The sequence below is a fragment of the Nipponia nippon genome, unplaced genomic scaffold (genome assembly GCF_047370975.1).
Source record: "Nipponia nippon isolate SJK-2023a ecotype South Korea unplaced genomic scaffold, ASM4737097v1 scaffold_12, whole genome shotgun sequence".
Lineage (NCBI taxonomy): Eukaryota > Metazoa > Chordata > Aves > Pelecaniformes > Threskiornithidae > Nipponia > Nipponia nippon.
Window position 1 is genome coordinate 14722901 of NW_028262313.1, and position 20068 is coordinate 14742968.

At 49.4% G+C, this 20068-nt stretch overlaps 1 protein-coding gene across 7 annotated transcripts in view; it reads left to right on the forward strand.

Annotated features, from left to right (window-relative positions):
* Positions 1-11721: 11721 nt before the first annotated feature.
* The window catches only part of DOCK11 (dedicator of cytokinesis 11), a 93927-nt gene continuing 85580 nt past the window's right edge, over positions 11722-20068 (forward strand). For 6 of the 7 annotated variants that reach the window (XM_087748968.1, XM_087748972.1, XM_087748970.1 and 3 more), the window contains exon 1: positions 11722-11889. In XM_087748968.1, coding sequence (XP_087605094.1) covers positions 11788-11889 — 102 coding nt within the window. In that variant the 5' untranslated portion in view covers positions 11722-11787. Of the gene's footprint in view, positions 11890-16661; positions 16983-20068 lie in introns of all 7 variants that reach the window. The other variant, XM_087748971.1, reaches the window with a different exon arrangement.

Sequence of the window (20068 nt, forward strand, 5' to 3'; positions counted from 1 at the left end):
TCCTTCCAAAAGTTGCATCAGTTAAGTGGTATTCCAGTCTGAGTGGTGCTGTGTCCTGTCTAACCTTGTCCACTACTGGGTCATAAGGCTTGTCTGGTACCTTAGACAGCGGGGTTCTGCTTTTGTCTAGAGCCTCCAAGTTCTCCTAGCGAGTAAATGTTAAATGGCAGGTAAATGTCAGTTACTCTGCTGAGCCTGTTTTGTTCAGTCAAGTGCCTTCACTGTATGTACAGCAGGCAGTGCCCTTGCACTGGGAAGTGATGTTCCCTTGGACACAATCAAAGCATGGGTGGAGGTCTGTTAAAATAACACACTTTGTGCTGGAGTGTTCCTCTCTGGACTGCTTCTTCCAAGGGCCTACTTCACCTCTTGTTTTTTAACAGAAGTTGTTGACATCCATGTAATCAACTTCTGCTTACAGAATATGATTGAGAATTCCCGGGAGGCAGAAGTGAGGAATTGCCATTGTACTTGGGGCTGTGGTGCAGGAGATGTCTGAATTAACTCAGTCACTTCCCGAGAATCAATAAAATGAGCTGATTGGAGTGTCATAGATCACTTGAACTCTTCCCTTCAACACCTAATTTCTACTGTAACTGGCTTCTGTCAGCTACTTCTGGCAGCAAGCAGCTATGAATGGAAACAAAGCTGTTTCTCTACTACCTTTGTCTCTTTCAGTGCTGGGCATCAAGCCCAGTGCATGTGCAGAGGACAAAAACAACAGTTCAAGTAGATGAATAATGCTAAAATTCGATCTTGAAATACTGCACAAGTCATGTTTTCTCAAGTTAAAAAGGGTGGGGGTATTTGTTGCTTTGGTTGGTGAGATTATTTGGGGTTTTTTACCTGAAAGCAATGCTGAGCTGAGCCACTGACATGATGCTAATACTATTAAATATAAGAGCATTAGCCATAGACATGGCAGAATCGATTTATCAGGCACAGGGAAAGCTGCTGTATGCATTTTTGCCTGCCATTAGCAATATGCTGCACGCATGTTCAGGAAAACATTGGAAACTGGCCACTCTTCAAACTTGATTTAAAGTGAACTTGTAAACATAAGTGAATGCTGCTGTCTTCTGAAGCAAAGTTGCATGCTGCTTTCTACTGGAATATCAAGCAATGCAAATTTACTTGTGTTTTGTCAATGTCTGTTTTCTGTGTGTTTTGTCTCTCTAATTATATATATGATAGATGTCTTTTTATTTGAGAACTGCATATAAGCACATTGTTTGATTTTGTGAATGTGGGAACAAACTGGGAGGCTGTAGGGAACTGATGACTAGTTCTGAGGCCGTGGTACTGGAGTCGTGGTTCCAGGTTCTTTATGCTAATGGCTATAGCTGCTACTTCTGCTTTCCTAGTAGTTTGCTAATAGTATTGGCCTGCTGCCAAGATATTGCGGAGGAGGCTTTTCAGTTCACATGATTAGAAACTGGTCATTTTTTTCTCTGTGTGCTTTAGTGACAGTGCTTCAGGCTTCTGCGTGGAAATCTGATCAGAATATAATGCTAAGTAAATGGAGCATGAAAAACTAGTGAAGCCAAGTGCTACAGACAAAAGAACAGACAAAGGGCATTCAGAAAAGGACCTGAGTACGTGTTTAAGCCTATAGGTAAATTTTTCTTTAACTGCAGTAAGTGATGAGCATATGCTTAGAGCTGTGCAAATAAGTTTGTGCTTCCAATAACCGTAACTCCTTTGACTTTTGTAGGGTTCGTGCATAAATTTAAGCATATCCTTAAGTACCTTCTTGAAAAAAGGCTGTCACTACATTATGGTGATTACCAGAACAGCTTGTTTCAGAATCACACAATATTCAAGGTTCAGGGGGACCTCTGGAGCTCTAGTCCACCCTCCTGCTCAACCGGGGTCAGAGCAAGTTGCACAGGACCATGTCCAGTTGGGCTTTTCATACCTCCAGGGATGGACCCTCCACAGTTTCCCTAGGTAACCTGTCCCAGTGTTTTCTTGTCATCTTTCATTCCTTTTCCACTTAGTTCCTCTGGTTGTATATCTAAATGTCCCAATGCCATTTTTGTCTTTTTAGTCCTACTGGGCTTTGCTTAGGTGAATTTGTGTCTAAGTTGTTCCATTCTTCAACAAGCTCTCTTTTTATGGAAGTAACTGCTAAGTGATCTGACACAAAGCCGGCATCAGTGTTGACTGGTGTCTTTAACAGTCACTTCATTTTCATCTCTCTTTTTTCAGTGTTTTTAGTGACTTTGATTCACGGAAATCTGTGAAAGACCTTGTGCAATGTTTTCTCAAACTCAGCGCTGCTGGAGCTTCACGTAAACTGTTGTCAGTTAAAGGGTCAGTTGGAGGCCTCGTTAACTATTATAGTACGTACCTTCTCAGGAAAAACTCTTCCAGAACTTATTACAAATTCAGTAGGTTCTTACTGAGGTCACACTTCTTGCAGGATGTTATAGATATTCTGAACTGCATTATTCCCAGTGCTATTCAGATTGTACTTGGATTTGTTTTGGGGAAATTTGTGAAAGGTGGGGTTTGAGACTGCAGTGGAGTTGTTCTTCCCCAATTACGTGGTGAGCTGCTAGGTTTTATGCTTGTACCCGTGGTGATGACTTTTCTAGTACTGGAGGTGAGCGCGGTGTCAAACACGTTCTGCATTTCCCCAGTGTGTGTGCTATAGCTGCTAGGGTTGTCTGAGGAGGACACAGACTCTTCCAGAAATGCATAATATTTCTCTAGTTCTGTCATCTGTCACAGGTGTAGGCAAGATTCTTTGTACTTGCCACAAACCATGTCAGTATATTCCCAGTTATTATTTGGCTCTCTGCTTTTAATCTCTTCTATAACAGAAACAAGTGATAGTTGATGAGTGAATGTGTTCATTTACTTAAATTTAAATTTGTTTTTCTTTTTTCTCATAGTAAACTACTGGGTATTTGTGTTTAAAGCAGTCAAGCTTGGAAAAAATGGGATTTCAAATGAGAAATAGGCTAATTCAGAGCAGAAACAGACCTTGAAGACCTGTTGTACTTTGAAGAAAAAAAAACTCTAAGGGGCACTTCCTATCAAATGTTGCTGGGTGTTCTAAAAATTAGTAAGATTAGGTAGTCTTTTTTTTCTTAATTCAAAAGATATGGCAGCCGATAGGAGGACATGCTTTTGGATCGCATCGTGATAGGCAAAATTAGTCGGGCACTGGACTGGAAGTTAGTGGTTGCCTGAGGAGCAATGATCATGGCGTGAATAGATTCATTGCTGGGGTTGTTTAGTCTGGAGAAGAGGAGGCTGAGGGGAGACCTTACTGCTCCCTACAACTACCTGAAAGGAGGCTGTAGCCAGGTGGGGGTCGGTCTCTTCTCCCTAGTAACAAGTGATAGGATATGAGGAAACGGCCTCAAGCTGCGCCAGGGGAAGTTTAGGTTGGATATTAGGAAAAACTTCTTCACCGAACGGGTAGTCAGGCCCTGGCACAGGCTGCCCAGGGAAGTGATTGAGTCTCCATCCCTGGAGGTATTTAAAAGACGGGTAGACGTGGTGCTTGGGGACATGGTTTAGTGGTGGACTTGGCAGCATTAGGTTAACGGTTGGACTCGATCTTAAGGGTCTTTTTCAACCTTAACGGTTCTATGATTCTATGATTGTGGAACAGCCACTAGCCTTGACAGCTGATACTTCAAAATGGCTACTCACTTAAGCTCAGGAAAATTATAAAGAAAATTGATTGTGGGGACAAAGTTGTTATCAAAATGGAATCTTTTCTCAGTTCTGTCCAGTCATTGCTTCTGTCTGCTCTCTGGGCACTTTTGGTCATTTGGACCTTTCCTGATACTCAAATGCTATTCTTAAACCAGAAAAGCCTTTTTAAAAAACAACATTTTTTATTTTTCGTGCACCTGGCTGTTGCCTGTAAGCATAAATAAATTTCTGTGGCATAGGATACAGTCTGAAGAGGGCAGCCACCCAGGATGCTGGGCTAATTCAAAGCACTGAACCATTTTTAAGTAGAGTACAGACCCAGACAGCAAGCAGGCTGATGGTGTTCTATTCCATCATTCTGTTTTGAACCCAGATTTTTTTATGACAAAAGACGGTTAACCTTTTGGCTCCGATGCCAACTCAGGAAATTCTTACAAGACTTTCAGGATCCAGGTAGCATTTGACAATCCCTCTGTAACGTGAATTTAATGTCAGGCAACAGCAGGCTCTCTCCTCTAAGCTAACCTTTGATTTCCTTGGTTAAGAATCTAGTCCCTGAATCTGTGTTTTCACAAGTGTGAAAATCCTGTAGCTACATTATCCAGTTCAGTGGGGCTTGTGCTCCTAGACACTTGGGTGCCTTGAGAATAACATCTGCCTACCCAATCCTGAAGAACTGAAGTAAGCATGTTGTCATCAGTGAAGCATGAAAGGTCATGGACAAAAAAAGAAGAAAACCGCATCAGTGCTATCAACAGGTAGACTTAACCTCATCAGGCCTCCTCACATGAGAAGAGCCATCTTGTGAGACATGGGTGGGAGCTGCTGTCATACCTGCCAAAGTGCTCTGCTTTACTTCAGGACAGTGTCAGGTCTGCTGATGCCACTGAAGCTAGGGAAGTTTTTGTCTCTGGAAGGAGAGATGGCTGCCTGCAAGAACTCACTGTACTGCCTTCTGTAGGAAAAGCCCAACCAACCATCATTGTTCTACCGCTGAGGAAAGACGTGGAAAGCTTGGGAGGGTAGTGGGGGTGCTGGCTAAGATTTCATTCCTCCATGTGGAAAAGTGGTTCAGGAGTGACATGGAGCTCCAGAATAAATATCAGTTAGAGCTTCTTTTAGACCAGACCATGCTGCAACCTGTTCTGTCTACAGTTCCCTCGTCTGTAATCAGCGCACTTCTGAATACTGTGATAGAGCCAGTTCTCCATGCCTACTTGACCTGTCTTGTTTCTGGGCTTGGTCAAACCTTTGCCTATGGAAGCATCCCTGTCAGAACAGGACTTCAGCCCTGTTCCTGCCTTCTTGTCTTCAAGGTGAAGACCAAGCATTGTGCTGGCAGGGAAGAGCTCTGTAATGGATCTAGTGTCATACACACACCCTGGAGGGTCGCATTTACACAGGGCATTGAGAAAACAGAATTGGAAAGGCACAGACCGCTGCCCAGCCTGCCATGGGCACAACCTCAACTCCTGGTATATGTGTTCCTGCACACGGAGCAGGGGATCCACGCAGCTGCCATTGTAGGTCCTTGCTTTTGCTGTCTGGAAACAGATATTCAAGAGCAGTAACACAGTTCAGAAATTGTGAAAAGCTGAGAGATTCTTATATTCACCTGATTTAAGTGCAGTACTTCATGCTGTAGAGCATATTGCGAAATATTTATTTGAACGATGGTGGTCTAGCACATCTGTACAAGGAAATAAACATCAAGGAGATTTTCCCGCTTTTTTCTTCTGCCTTTTCACACAGACTTATCCTGTAAAATACTGGGCTGAGACCAGGCAGCAATGGCATTTTGACCTCAAGGGGGATGTCCAGCAGCTGTGCATATCCTCCTCTTAACTGCTGTCATCTTTGTCCGAGCTAGAGAGTTGCTCATGGGAGTTGTGCGAGATCTTAATAATCCTCTTGTGTGGCAGTTACTGTAAATGATCTTTAAAGACTTCAAGCAGAGAAAGATAAATAGGGGAGTACTCATAAGCTGGATTCTGCTTCATTACCGTACAGCTCTACTTCTTAAACCAAACCCTGTACTTACATACCATCACTCCCACCTGCTTAGCTGTAAGCCAGGATGCAGAAAAGAGAGCCAACACGAATACGAGCGTTGCCAGCAGTTCACAGGAGGTGATCTTTCCCCTCTCCTCAGCACTGATGAGGCCACGGCTCAGTCACCTCATCAGTGTACAGTGCTGGGTTCCCCAGTACAAGAGAGACGAGGATGTACTGGAGAGAGTCCAGTAAAGGGCTACTCGGATGATGAAGAGCTTGGAGCATCTGACACGTGGGGAGAGGCTGAGAGAGCTGGGACGGCTTAGGGGCATCTTACCCATGTGTATAAATTCCTGATGGGGTAAAGACGACTGATGCAGACCCTTCTCAGTGGTATCCAGTGGAAGGACAAGAGGCAACGGGCACAAATGAAATATAGGAAATTCCATTTAAACATAAGAAAGAGTGGGGGTGGTTTTCCAGTCAAGGGTAGTCAAACACTAGAACAGACCCAAACCTCTGCCCCTTGAAGTATTCTCCATCTACCACAAGTGGTTTTCTCACTGGTGAACGTGTGTCTTTGCAATGCTTCCCTCACTAGGGTTAGGGACATAGCCTGTGCAGGCAGTGAGACAGCCGAGGCAGTGCTGCTCCTGCTGCATGTGACCATCCTGGTGCAGGCAGCAGCTCTGCAGTAGCTGTCAGCGCTCTCCGCTTGTATGGTCAGCCCAGTAGGTTCCTGCTGGCCCTCACTGACAACCCTGTCTTGGCCCCTCTCCCCTCCACCGTCGGGGTGTACAGAATACCTGAAGTGATTAGGGGAGGTTTTACGTCTGTGAAGTTCTCTGTGGCAGAAGAAAAAAAAAAAAGTCATCTCTTAAGAAAAATTAAGAAGGGGGGATTTAGGGACGTTTGTAGTACTGTATCTGAAAATAGTTAACACCAGGTGTTTCAGAAGCAGCACATCTCTGTTTCATTTTCTTAAATCACATTTTATGATAAAAGTATCTTATTTCCCAGGAACTAAACCTTGGGAGAACTTTTATTTGTTGTACTTCAACAAAATACAAAAATCTGGTGGCCACTGGGCCAATATTGTCTCTTTAAGGCTTACAGCTATGCTAAGGACAGCGTGGTACATCAAAGGGATTCACCATTACTGGTGGTACCTCTTAGTGCTACTTCACTGACCCTTGGTGCAAGGAGGAGCTTACCCACGGTCCCTGCAGACCCTTGTACGCTCTTCCATGAAGGTGGACGCTGGTGGGCTCACGGGGTGCACCAGCAGCCGTGGACACGGGGCAGCTGTCCTGAGTCCCATCCCCAGGAGCTGAGGCAGGTGAACGCAAGGAGCACAGCAGCCCAGGCACGATGTGCAGCGCTGTTTGGTCCTGCTGAGTGGAGCGCTCACCCGGATGGGGCCCTTCTGGGAAAGGCAGTGCTCGGACTTGGCATCCCTCCCATCTTCGAGGAGCTGTGCCCATGCAATCCTGGGTAAGTCAGCAGAGGGCAGCCCTTTAACAGTAAGGACTGCGTAGCCCTGAGTTAAGCACCAGTTCACTGCTGCACAGCTGGAGCGTGCTCCCTGCACAGGCACAGAGAAGCCAGCAGTAAGCAGCTGCTCATGGACAGTCCCACTGACACCTCTAGGGGTAATGACACGAGGCAGCAGGCCGGACAGATGGCACGTAGGGAATAACAGCAGCAGCTACGGAGTCCAGACGGCTGCTTTTGCCATATCCAGCCTTACGTGGTGTTTATAACTGTCCTGGTGCCACAACTGGACTTCTCCTGAGCGCACCACAAGTGCTGGCTGGCTTAGCTATACAGCTAAGGCGTGATGTCTAATCAGATTACCCAAATACGTAGTTTTTCCCTTTTTCCCTTGCTTTAACAGGAGGCAGGAGCTACACAAAAAGCATTGCTTAAGGAGTTCTTCACTTGTGGACCTGGAGCAGTCTGTGTCTTGGCTTTATCAAGAGAGGTAAATGTGCAGATGGCCACCTTTTTTTTTTTTTTTAAATTCTTAAAGTATTTGAAATGCATTAAAACATCACTGCTGCATCTCACAGGAATTTTGAAACTGGGAAACTGAAGATATAACAGCATTTATAATCCTCTCCCTCCCCAGCAAAAAAGCATGTCTGGATCTGGGTTACTGAGTCCTGCAGGTTTGGTGCAGGAACACAGGCCCACATCCAATGGAGTGAAGCACTGAGATTAATCACCTGCTTAAGGTTAATCTCATAGTTAAGTGTTTTTCTGGGATAGGCCCATTTACACGTGATAAAAAGGCCCACAGATAACCAGTGAAGGCAGTGCAAAACAGGATTATTATCTAATGATATTAAGTGCCTTTTATCTTGGATGGCTTGTGAGAAATGAAATGCTAAGCCTGCCACTAACACTTCACCTCATTTGGGACGTTTTCAGAGGTGGTCCAGGAGTCCCCTGTATGTGGTTCCAGACCTTATATCAGCTGCAGACTGATAGATGTCAGCCAAAAAAATCGATTCTTCCTTAATGCATCCCCTACGCTATAGTGCTACTGGTAAGTGGGAAGGATTTTTTTTGTTTGTTTGTTTTCTTGTAGTCTGTGCTGTCCATCAGACCTGGGGAGGAGGCAGCAGGAGAGCTGTTTCACCCATGTTGGCTATACCTTCCAGTGTGTTTCTTCAAGCTGGTGCTGCTGCTCAGCCTCTGATCAGCCAGGCAGGTGTGGATGCCCTGATGGCTTGGGAAGCCAAGCCCAGACGGTCTGAAGGCTGGAATGAATGTGGTTAAGAGTTTAACTTTCTAGAAAGTCATGTAAAGATGCATATGTCTCCTTTTGCAGTTATCTTGGGTTGCCTGACTATGCTGTTGTCTCTGGGAACATTAAGATTTCCGAGTGAAAAGAGTGTCTGTAGTGTGGCATCATCCATCCCTTCTTTTCAAGTCTCCCCCTTGGCTGCTGGCTGAAGTAACCTGGGCAGCTCTTTGCCCACACACTGATATTGTGGGTTTTCACCATCAACACACATAATGCAAAACACTGAAATTCCCACTGTTTTTCTAGTGTCATGTCATTAATTCCGTGCTTGCTGTAAGGATGGTTCAGGTTTTTTAAAGTTGGTAGTCAAAGTCAAAAGCTGCTACAGGCTGGGAGTTTTGGATCAGCCAAGAGTTCACTTTTGCGTGTGAATGCTGTCTTGTTTCAGCAGATCCACTTCTCTTCTTTCCTTTTCTCTTCTTTCCTTTTCCTTTCCTCTCTTCTCTTCTCTGAGTTGATATTTATGTTTTATTGAAGTTTCCTCTTGGCTGGGTGGGTCATAAAGCCTGGCCAGTAGCAGAGCACATTTCTGTTGAATTTGATTCTTTCCTCAGAAAGAGGAATTCCCTGTCTAAACTTGGTGAGTAGAGGGTGACAGACAAAGGAAGCAGGAGGAGCTGCCTGTCCTAAAAACAGTCTCAGCCTGCAGCAAAGACTTTTTCCTTTCTTCAGATAATCTGGTGTTCACTGTTGTTCCTGGGCTTCCAATAAATGCATGTGCCTGGGAAAAGGGCAGTCAGTCCATCAGCTGTAGCCTGGTGCTCAGGGCTCTTGACTGAATCGGCTAAAGGCAAAAGAGAAGAAAATGAAAGTGATTTCAATTATGCTTATGCTTTGGAAAGGCCTGGGATCAAAATGACATCGGAGACCTCAAGGCTCTAGTCTCAACGAAGAGGTGAAAATGTTAGCACAGTTGAGTCTGTGAGTTCCCCGTGGAAGGCCAAGTTCAAGAAAGTTTGGTTATCTGAGGCAGCACAATTCCTCTGCACCTCCAGAATGCCCCTGCATGTTCTTGGGTGCCTTTCTTATGCTGATAAACCATTACTGGCCTTTCTTCCCCATGAGAAAGGAGATTAAAACCACAATCCTTGGGCTCCTCTTGTCACAGTGGTGCTGTGGCTGCTGTTTGGCTTGAGTACTCCTTGTGCTTGAGACTCTTATTCTGATGTTTGGTCTTCCTGAGAGGGAGTCACAGCTTTCTGCATGTTGTTTGCATGTGATGTGTCCTTCCCATTGCTTCTGTTTTCCTTTTGTTTTCATGCTTAGCTCCAAAAAACAGCCTCACTGTTCACTGCTCTTCCATGACTGCTTAGCTCAGTTGAGTGGGATGCTGATGGGCAGCTGATCGGATGCAACCCCTTGCTGGCACCAAACCAAGCTCATAGCCTTAGTAGGAACTTTTTTCTTCTGACTGGATAAACAAGGGGATAAGCTAGGGATGATTTTATTTCTTGTCAAGTGACCCATCACAGCACTCTCCTCAGCCCCTTGGCAAACCCTCTGGTTCTCAGAGCTGTTGCTAATGTAGCAAACAGAAGGCCAACACTTACAGCAGTGCCATTTCTGCCTCTGATCATTGGCGCTGTGCTGGCTTATGCTTTCCTACAGTGCCCAGCCTGCTCCAAGGAGCTGCAGGGGCCACGGGCTCTCCCCAGCAGGCAGGATGAACGGGGCTACCCCATTCTGTGACCAGCATCGTTGTGTTACCTGTCCTCTCACGGCCGGGTGAATGAGACCCAATGATTTTACTTACCGGTATAGCCATAGCCCAGTTCATCGCAGTGCAGACGCTGGAGCTGTATGGTGTGACGATTTGAAGTGGTTGGTAAAATCTCCACAAGAACATGCATGGGTGTGGGGATAAGGAAGTGAACCTCAGCGTGCTGCAGCTGGAATTGTGCATCACAAGGTTTTTTGCTTCTTAATTTAGACAGATGTGGAAAAGCTTTGTGTTTGTGAAAATGCTAAATCTCTGGCTGATAAACTCTTTTTTCTTCCTGTCCCTTGTCTAGTAGACAGTTGTTAATTAACAATAAACTTTCAGATTTGTTTTGCCTCTGGTGTAAAAAATCAGAGCAATGTTTAATATGAAATAATGTCTGCTGCCCCTTCAGTGAACTGCTAAAAAGCAGAACAATAACTGGCTTGCATGCTTTAGAAGTCACAAATAACGTTTTGAATGGTTTGGATCATAATAGCTGTATTCATTACCCCCTACAGATTAGCCCTCGCTATCAAAACAATTTCTCTATATGTTGTGTGACTTATGGCATGCCTATAATTCCAATGAGGTCCTTGTAGATAGTATTTAATCAGCCATATGGCACGATATGTGTAAATTCCTTAAGAGTATGACTGCATGGCAACTCTATCCAATTCAGTATCTTGCTGTGAAGACACAGCACACAATAAGTAAATAGATTGAAAAGTAAGGCTTTAATGTACAAAACATAGAGGATCAATGGCTTTCTCTACTTCTATTATAATTTCACAATCGCCATCCTTAAAAACAGTGCACAATGACAAATTAACAAGGACTAGGAATTAACTTCAGCCCTAAGGAACCTTCCTTCCACAGCCTTACTTCTTGCTTTTGCAGCTGCGCAGGCAAATGGGATCACGGCCTCTATAATCAAAGCGCTTTCCTATAGCAAACCCTGTAGGTCAGAGATGCTCAGTAGTAAGATCTTGTCCTGGATCCAGCTTGGCCTTGCGGGAGCACAGCTAGTACAGCGGGGACGCGCCTCGGGCGGAGCCGCATGGCGACCAGCAGCCCAAGCGGCCTGGTGCCCCATTTGGCGCGGAGCCTCCTCGGGGCAGCGTTGCTACAACTGTCCGGTGGCTTCGTCTAGAGGCTGGCTGCCTCTGGGTGAGCCCCAGCACCGGTGTGCCCTTGCTGGGGGCCCTGCTGCTGCGTCCCTGCAGCTCCATCGAGGGCGCATCCCCTGCAGCTGTGCCGGGGCCGGGCAGCACCCCCCCGGCGCAGGCACGGTCTGGCACCACCCTAGCCCGGGGGCTGCCGCCCGGTCCCCCCAGCCCCGGCCCGGCCTTGGTGTGCCGGAGCGGCACGGCTGCCCGGCCAAGGCGGGGGAGCGCGGCACCTGCTGCGGGGACAAAGCGGGGTCGGTCGGGGCGGGCCGAGCCGAGCCGAGCAGGGGCCCTCCCCGGCTCCGTCCCCGCCCAGCGGCTCCGCCCGCCCCGGGCCCGGCCCCGCCGCGCCCGCCCGCCCGCCCGCCGGCAGGGAGGCAGCAGCCCGCGGCTCGGCTCGGCTCGGCCCCGCAGCGATCGGCGCGGACCATGTCGCCATGTCGGAAGTGAGGAAGTTCACCAAGCGGCTCAGCAAGCCGGGCACGGCCGCCGAGCTGCGGCAGAGCGTCTCGGAGGCGGTGCGCAGCTCCTTCGTCCTGGTGAGCGCCGCGGGGCTCGGGGAGGGGCCGCGGCCGGCAGCCCCGCATGGCCCGGCCCGGCCCGGGGGTTCCTTGGGCAGCTCCGGGGCCGGCGGGAGAGGCGGCGGGGCGGGCAGCGGGAGGCAGCGGCTGGGGCAGGGGCAGGGTCGGGCGGGGGATGCGCAGAGCGGGGGAAGAGGAGAAGGAAGGGGCTGGGCAGGGGATGGAGAAGGGGCAGAGCCGGGGCCGGGCCGGGCCGAGCAGGGGACGCGCAGGGCACGGCTGAGCAGGGGATGGGAAGCGCTGGGCAGGGGATGGGCAGGGCGCGGCTGAGCAAGGCAGGGGATGGGGAAGGGCAGGGCAGGGGCACAGTTCCCTCTTGGGGTCCCCCTCCGTGGGCGTTGTGTCATGCCACCCCGCCATCCAGCCCACCTGCCCTCACCGGGCCCGTCCGAGCGCAGTTCAGAGATGGGAGGATCGCAGGGAAGCGGCACTGTTACCGCCCCGGGTTAGTTGGTGCTTGTGTGGTGGGAGCAGGTGAGGCTGGTGAGACTCCGTCTGTGCAGGGCATTGAGCAAACAGGTAACGGAGCTCAGCCTGCATAAGGTGCAGGCAACGTAAAACTGGCAAATAAATAGGGCAGGACTGAAGGGCACAGCCTGGCAAGGCGAGAGAGAGACATGGGCATTGGCATAAGCTGGGAGTCCGATGTATCCCGGGAATCACGCTCAAATGTCTGGGGCGATGGTCACATGCTTTATCAGATGCGTTTCATCCCTGCATGTGGGATGCTGCAGCAGGTTGTCTTTGTTGTGCTCACAGCTGTGCAAACGTTGGCTGCTGCACCCTGGGCGGGCGCTGGGGTCAGTTCAAATCTTCCCTGGGCTCTGTTGGATATATTTCACTGTTGCTGGTTGAATTACTCTAGCATGTAATCAACTTTGACCTTGACTTTGATGGAAGGTTAGTCAATGGGATACGCAGAAAGTGCAGTACAAGTTCAGTGAATAATTCCTGTTAGTTCTCTACTGTCAGATTAAAGGGCATGTGCCGTTAAATAAATGGTGGCTTTTAAACAATTCTTTTAAAAACATCATTTTCTTGTAAATTTACTGATTTTTAAAGCTGAAAAAAGCCATGGTGATAATCCAGCCTGATTTCCTAGTGCCATGGCTATCGCTTCCTATATGCAGTTGTTCAGGGATCCTTACGGGCTCCCACGTGATTTGTTTTCCCTCTTTCATCAACAATACAAAGGGACAAATGCTTTGTATGAGCTGATGGAACCTCTCATTAAAAATGAAATTGTATAGGACCTGAAGAGCTTTGGTATCCTACAGGCAAATGGTTACTCGGTGCCTGTGCCAGGTGCCTTCTGTCAGAAAGGGAAGGGATGGGTGGGACTGCAGATGAAAATAAATAAAACCTTGACAGCAACCCAAAGGAGCCGGCAGAGTCCAGCATCCATCAGCAGCTGCTCTCCTTCTGATCCTCTCTAGGGTTTCATTGCCCACACCGTCCCTGCCAGCTCCTCTCTCTTTCTGACAGGCAAATCCCCCCGAGCTGCTGTGCTGCTTGGTGTGTTTGCAGCCGAGCGCTGGAGGAGGCTGAGGGCAGGTGTCTCTGATTCCTAGGTCTTGGCAGAGTTTCCTGCTTTCGACAGTTCAGCAGCAAGGGATAAATCCCAGCACTTCTGCATCACTAGGAAGAGCCATAAGACACTGCAGTGTTCAGGGAGCGGGGAAGGAGGTGGCATAAGCTTATAGGACCGGCTCGGATGGTACTTTGGCCACACTCGGTGATTAAGGATGAGGTTCATGCTTTCCAGGTTGCTCCAAAAAAAAGGTGGTTCCTCTCCATCTACCAGCATCGTCCTTGCGAGGAAGGGATGTCTATGTGCTGGTGTGCTGCCTGTCGGGAGGGTGGAGAGGGCATCCCAGGAAACGATGGTGAGGAGCGGTGGAGAGAGGAGGAGACTGAAAAGCCATAGTTTCTGATCCTGCTCCCAAGGCAAGGCTCAGCCTTGGTGCTGCTGAGCTGGGCAGCTGCAGAGCATGGCGTGAGCGCGTGCGTCCCTTGCCCATCTGCCACGTCCTTGCCATGGGCAGAGTGGGGGAGACCGAAGGCCCCAGCATCAGGTGTGTGCCAGCAGGGTGCAGTCCCAGCTCTGCCTCACCCTCACCGGTGCCCCTGGGAGGCAGGGGGTGGTCGATGGGTACGTGGGGAGCAGAGGCTGGTGCTTGGTAAGTGGATGGAGCAGGCTGGCAGCGTGCGGTGCCGAGTGTCCCGGGGTGTCTGGAGTTGGGGCTTTGTGGCAGTCTGAAGCAGACTGGAGGCACACTAGGGACCTTGCTTGGCAGGATCCCATCCCCTTCCCGCAGCCTGGACACAGCAGGTGATGTTAAGTGAATAAAAGCATGTGAATAGTTTAATGCTGGGAACACCCTGCCTGTCCTTTGGTGATCCTGTCAGGGACCTTGGCTGTCTGCTTGCGTTGGGGCAATCGTAGCTGAAACTGTGGGTACCTGTGGTGGTGAGCATGGATGAAATGAAGGGGTGGGGAGCAGAGCTAATGCTGTGGGTACCAGAGCACGCGACTTCATCCGCCGGAGGAGTAGACACTATAGAGCTCTTTCAATGCGTAGATTGAGCTCGGCATTTTGGGCATTCAAGGCACTCCATTGAGACAAGGAACTGTCTGGCGTAAGAAGCTATTTGTAGTCAGTGAATGAAATACTAGTAAATGAAAACATCTCGGTGAGGAAAGCTTTTAACGTCATGGAAGCGGTCAGCTTGTATGGAGCCATAATTTGTGTGTTAAAGGAGACGCATCTCCAGCCAGGAGCGCTGTGCTCCTGCGTGGCGAGCCTGAGCAAGTGTGATGTCTGGTACAATGCAGCTCCGAAACTGCTGTCCTGCAGGTGCAGTGAAGCCTATGTCATCTTATTTCTGTTCCTGGTTTTCTGTTTGTGCTTGTCTAGTGCCAGGAGAATATTTACACTTCTCTTTGGTTTGCAAAGCTGGAGTGAAGTTGGTGGGAGTTTCGTCTGTGACTTCTAGCAGGGCTTTGCTCCTTTGTGCTTGTGAAAGGGAAGCATTGGATACCGTGATGGTTGGACACCAGCAGCAAAGGGAGGTTGTCCCTTTCCGAGGTGTCCTGGGGTACCCGTGTGCCACCCATTGCTCTTTGGACCAGCCACTAGCATGCAGTCAGTGCTGTTCCTGTCATGGTATAAGCAGAGCTGTAATCTGGAGCTGTAGCAGCAAAAGTAAGTATAGGCTGCGGTGGGGAGCTCAGAGGCCCTTCGGTCCCCGTGGATGGGGAAGGATGAAGTGCAGCTTTCACTTGGGGCTCTTCTGTTTTCTCTTACTGCGCTGGTGTTCCCAGCGTCCCGGCTGTCATTCTGGCCTTGCATCACTTTCACAGACGGGCTGTGTAAGGGAGGTCTGGGCGAGGAAAAAGAGTACAGCGGGAAGCCCTTGAAAGCGTGCGCAGCCCTGCGGAGTGGGGTTGGGAGCGCCAGGGGTGCCGCAGGCAGCCAGGGTGTGTGGGAACCCTGGCTCTCTCGGTGCACTTTTTTTTGCAGAGCTGTAGGGCAGGGTGTATCAATTTCAGCTGTATCAAATTCAGAATGGTCCCTGATGTGTGCTACTGATTATAACTCATGGATGGAGTTTTGGCAGAATAACTGACAAACAAGGTCACTGTTTAAATAAACAGACAAATTCAGCAAAAGCATTCAGCTAGCAGGTGGGATAAATGACACGCTAAAAGATGAAGGAAAATTTTCAGATTAGGTTAAAGAGAGGAACAGTCAAAGCCTAAGTGTGATAACTTAAACCATTCTTAACCAAGAGGTTACCTGCAGCTTAAACCTTGGGGCAGCAGCAGTAAAATACTGTGTTGGAAGTGCAGCTTCAGAGCCAGAGTACAAAGTGCTGATGATACCTGGGGGAGACATCTAGGCTAGACCTCGCGGAGAGCAGCCAGGGACCTTTGGCAGTGGATAGACATGGGTGATCTTGGCTCAGACCTTCAGCGCAATCTCCCTCCTCTCATCCTCTCCACGCTCAGGATGTTGCTGAGTATCAATGGCAAAGCCGCGCGGCAAGGCAGGAGAAACCTGCACCGAGGCGCCGGCCAACATGGGACCCGGGCGGCCGCGGGAGCATTGCAAGACGGAGCTCAGGCCTTGCCAGAAAGATGCACATGCGCGCTCTGGTGTGCGATCCCCTGGTCTGATGGAGGTGCCTGTGCACCTCTCCTTCACCCCATCTTTGCTTTCCCCCTGAAAGTGTTGTGGGGCGTTGTAAAGTTGAGCAGTTCAAGAGTGCACGTGCGTGTGAATGAGATCCGTAACCTTGGGCCTTGTGGCACCACCAGCAAAGGCTCTACCTTCTGCCTCAGGACCCGAATCAGCTGCGCATGGTCACTTGTTTCGCTGTGTGGATGTAAGGCCACTCTGAGCCAGAGCCTCCCTGGGCCTCCCCTCTCTCTTTGGGAGCGATGTGCTCGGCAGCGGCTGGGCCTCTGCAAGGAGAGGGCTGTGTCTCGAGCCAGTTGCAAGTTTTCCAAAGGTGTCATTCTCTGTGTCGTGACAGAGAAATAAAATATGTGGGAGACATGAGATCAGAGGAGCAAGCGCTTGACAAGACCCAGACAATCCATTTTCCCATAGTGCTGCCAAAACGAGTCATCTGGTGACAATTTTAAGTCTCCTACAATTACTCTGATTTTCTTTAGATCATTTCTATACAGATTAACTGAAGATATGTTTACTGCTTTGCCATAGAGATTTACAAAGGATGCAGACCCAGAGCATCTTATCTGAGAAGGAGCAGCTGCAAAGGGTTTGCCCACATTGAATGTCAGCGAGCCCAGGGGTGCATCCCTGGGCACCCCAAGGCACAGCCCGGTGGCACCCAGGCACCCTCCCAGCTCTCGGCCACACGTCTGCCAGCACGCAAACTCCCAGCAATTGCGGTGCGAGAGAACCTCTGCCTGCAAACAACTGCATCGATTCTCGCCGTGCAGAGATATTCAAGCCGAGTGTCTGCTCTCCTGTGTTACGCGGTGCTGTGGGATGTGCTCCCTGAAACCTTACCGTGAGACGGTGGGCAGCATGCCAGGAGAAGATGGGTTTTGTTTAATCCTGGCTGGGCTGGGCTTGTATGGGTGGCTCAGTTTCAGGCAGATGCAAAAAGGAGATAAAAAGCTCCTTAACGGTGATATTAAGAAGGTTTTGACTGGAGGCAAAAAGGCATTTTGTTCTTTTTGTGGTTTATTTTCAGCTTAAACTACATTATTAGTGTCTGAATTTATACCCATGCAGAGGAAATCAGCTTTCTGCATAGAATCCTCTTTTTAATAAGCTAAATTCACTTTGATCACTGTGAAGACTGTTGATATGCAGCGTTTGTAGTGATCTTCGTGCTCAAGAGAGACACAGAATATATGCATGTTCCCCCTGGGTGTAGTCAATATGCTGTGTTTGCATAATTTACATAGAAAAAGAGATGTATATGAGACATGGGAGGAAATTCTGCCTCTGCGTAAGCGGGTGGGAGTTTTGCTGCCGGTTCAGCCAGGGCAGGTTTTGCCCGCTGCAGCAGGGTGCCTCCGGAGTCCGCCACCGCAGCTCACTTCGGTGACTTCTGTGGAAGTGCTTACGGAGAGATTATTGCTCACAGGGGCTTATTCAATAAAACACTTAAACGCATTCTTAAAATTAATCACATGCTTTCCTGAACTGGGGCTCGTGTGCTGTAAGGGGCTGAATTTAGCTCAGCGCTGGCTGAGTGCCGTGGCACGGCCCTGGGCGGTGCATGCCGTGGAAGCGGCCGGGTTTGCTCCTGCCTGAGCACAAAGCAGTTGTGCAGTGGATGAAGGGCGCCGTTTTATGGAGAGGAGCAAGGCCCCAGGTACGCTGTGCAGCTGTTTGGGGCCACTTAGCAAATCTCTGGCATGTCTCCTACCAATAGCCAGTCCAGAAGAGCTGAAGCAATACCCTGCTCCCCCATGCACGCCTGCGTGCTGCAGAATGGGTACTATAGGATGAACTGTGGTCAATGCATCTCAATTGAACCGTTTCTTGAGGTTTTTGGAGACTATGACAAGCTTTTGATGGGCACTAAATCTTATCCTTCCCAAGGCGTCATTTAAATATATGTGTCCTCCTGCCCATTATAGGAAAGCTCTAGGAAGACGGCAAAGCATCCAGCCCTTACGCGCGTGTGCGTATACCTCTTATCACATTTTGCCGGCTGTGTGGCCAGGGTTTTAGCACTTGCTGGGCAAGGCTGAGAATGGTTTGTTCTGTGCCAGAGACAATGTCATGAAAATGCAGGTGTCCCTGCATTGACAGCATCTGCCCTGACCTGCCACTGTTGATGCAGTGAAATGCCTGGAACAGATGGTTGGTGGTGGTGCCTTTAGCTAATGCCAGCAATGCGGCTGGGGATTTGGTGCACTCAAAATCCAGTGAGGGGATGGCTCTCGGGCTTTGTTTCAGCCTCTTTTGGTATCTGGAGATATTTGCAGAGACCTCCCCCAGGACCAGGAGCGTTTGAACCTGGGCTACATGCTGTAGTGCATATTGTAGCATCCTTTTATACAGGCAGCTTGGTGGCTTGTACAGCATTTCACTTAGCCCTTTGCATGCTGGTTTATTATCTGTAATGACGCAAAGTTACACAAAGCTTTTGACATTTCTGTGGCCTGAGAATGCAAGTCACAGTCACACACAGCAGCTGAACAGCAGCCAGGCTTGGGGCACACGTGTGCTTTAGCTTCCCTGGTTAATTGGCCTCCTCACTCCTGTTCTGTCCAGGGAAGAAAGGGGTAGTTTCATGTCCCTTTGTGGGCATTGCTGTCATCTCAGAAATGCTGGAGTATGTTTCCCTGCCACCATCTCCCTCCATCTCTTTCATTCCCTTAAGAAATACAGATCAAAGCTCTCTCTTGCTGGCTCCTCTTTCCTTCCAGCACAACACTGACTTATCTTTACAGCTTTTCCCTGCCTCCTGCTGTTTCTGTAATGGGGTCAGGTCTGCTCATTCCTGACCCCTCTCTCACCCCTCTCTCCTTTCTTGCTGAAATGCAATTTTTTCTCTCCCCTATTAATATCTCCTGCCACAGGGCTGTCCCTGGGGAGCGGCTGCGGCTGGAAGGAGACCCTGCCTGTTTCAGCCCAGAGCGTTCCCTGCTCCATCATCTTGCTCCTGGCTCCGTGCTGGGTGACATCCCCACCGCAGCCCGTTCCCTTCGTCCCCAGAGCAGGGTGTAGCCAGAAAGACGACATTTCTCCTGTGCAGTATTAGGACCTGGTCATGTCAAAGTGCCATATGTTGCTCTCTGTAACAGCCATATATATAACTGTATTTTGGCAGTGGTCAGGAGCCTGGGATGTGGGCTGGAGCTGCACTGCAGTGTCTGTGTGGAGCAGGGCACATCTCCCGGCAGGTCTGGAGGAAGCCATGGCTCAGGATGGAGGCTGGCCCCACGCCTGCCAGGGCTCTGCCAGCCTGCCAAGCCCACGGCTCTGTGGCTCGGGGACACAAGGTTAGCTGGAGCGGGGACTCGAGGGAAGCGTTGTGCCAGCTGGAAAGGGGTGGAGGAGCACAGGGAGATGAAAGGCTTGGCAAGGACTGGGTTTATGATGGGGGCAGGTAGGAAAGGCATGGTCAGGAGAGGAGAAAGGAGCCTCCATCTCTTGGAGGGAGATGGTGGTAGTGGCTGGGATGGGCTGAATGCCCACCAAGCTGGTTTTCAGGGAGGCAAACCCAGCTGCCAACAGACAGCCGCTTTCCGTGGTAGTTTGGGGGTCCAGGAAAGTTGTATTCGTCTCAGCCAGGTTTCCCTCGCAGTTCTGCCTTTTCCTCTGTGCCTGGGGACCCTAAGCACTCCCTTGTCCTTTTGCATAATGCTGGAGCTTGTATGGATGTCTTCATCTGGGGGAAACTTTAAGGCGCTTCTGTCGACAACAGCATTTTGACGACGGGTGGGTTGAAGCACTGCAGAGCCTGCGCACTGCAGAGTCTGTGCATTGCAGAGCCCGTCCGCAGGCCCTCCTGCCTTTGCCGGGGAGACTTCTTTTTAAAGTTTAACTTTGCAGCCGTCTGCACCTGCGGCCGATGCCTGCAGCCCGAGGACAGAGCATAGATGGGGCTGAGACAAACAACTTCCTGAGCTGGTTAAACC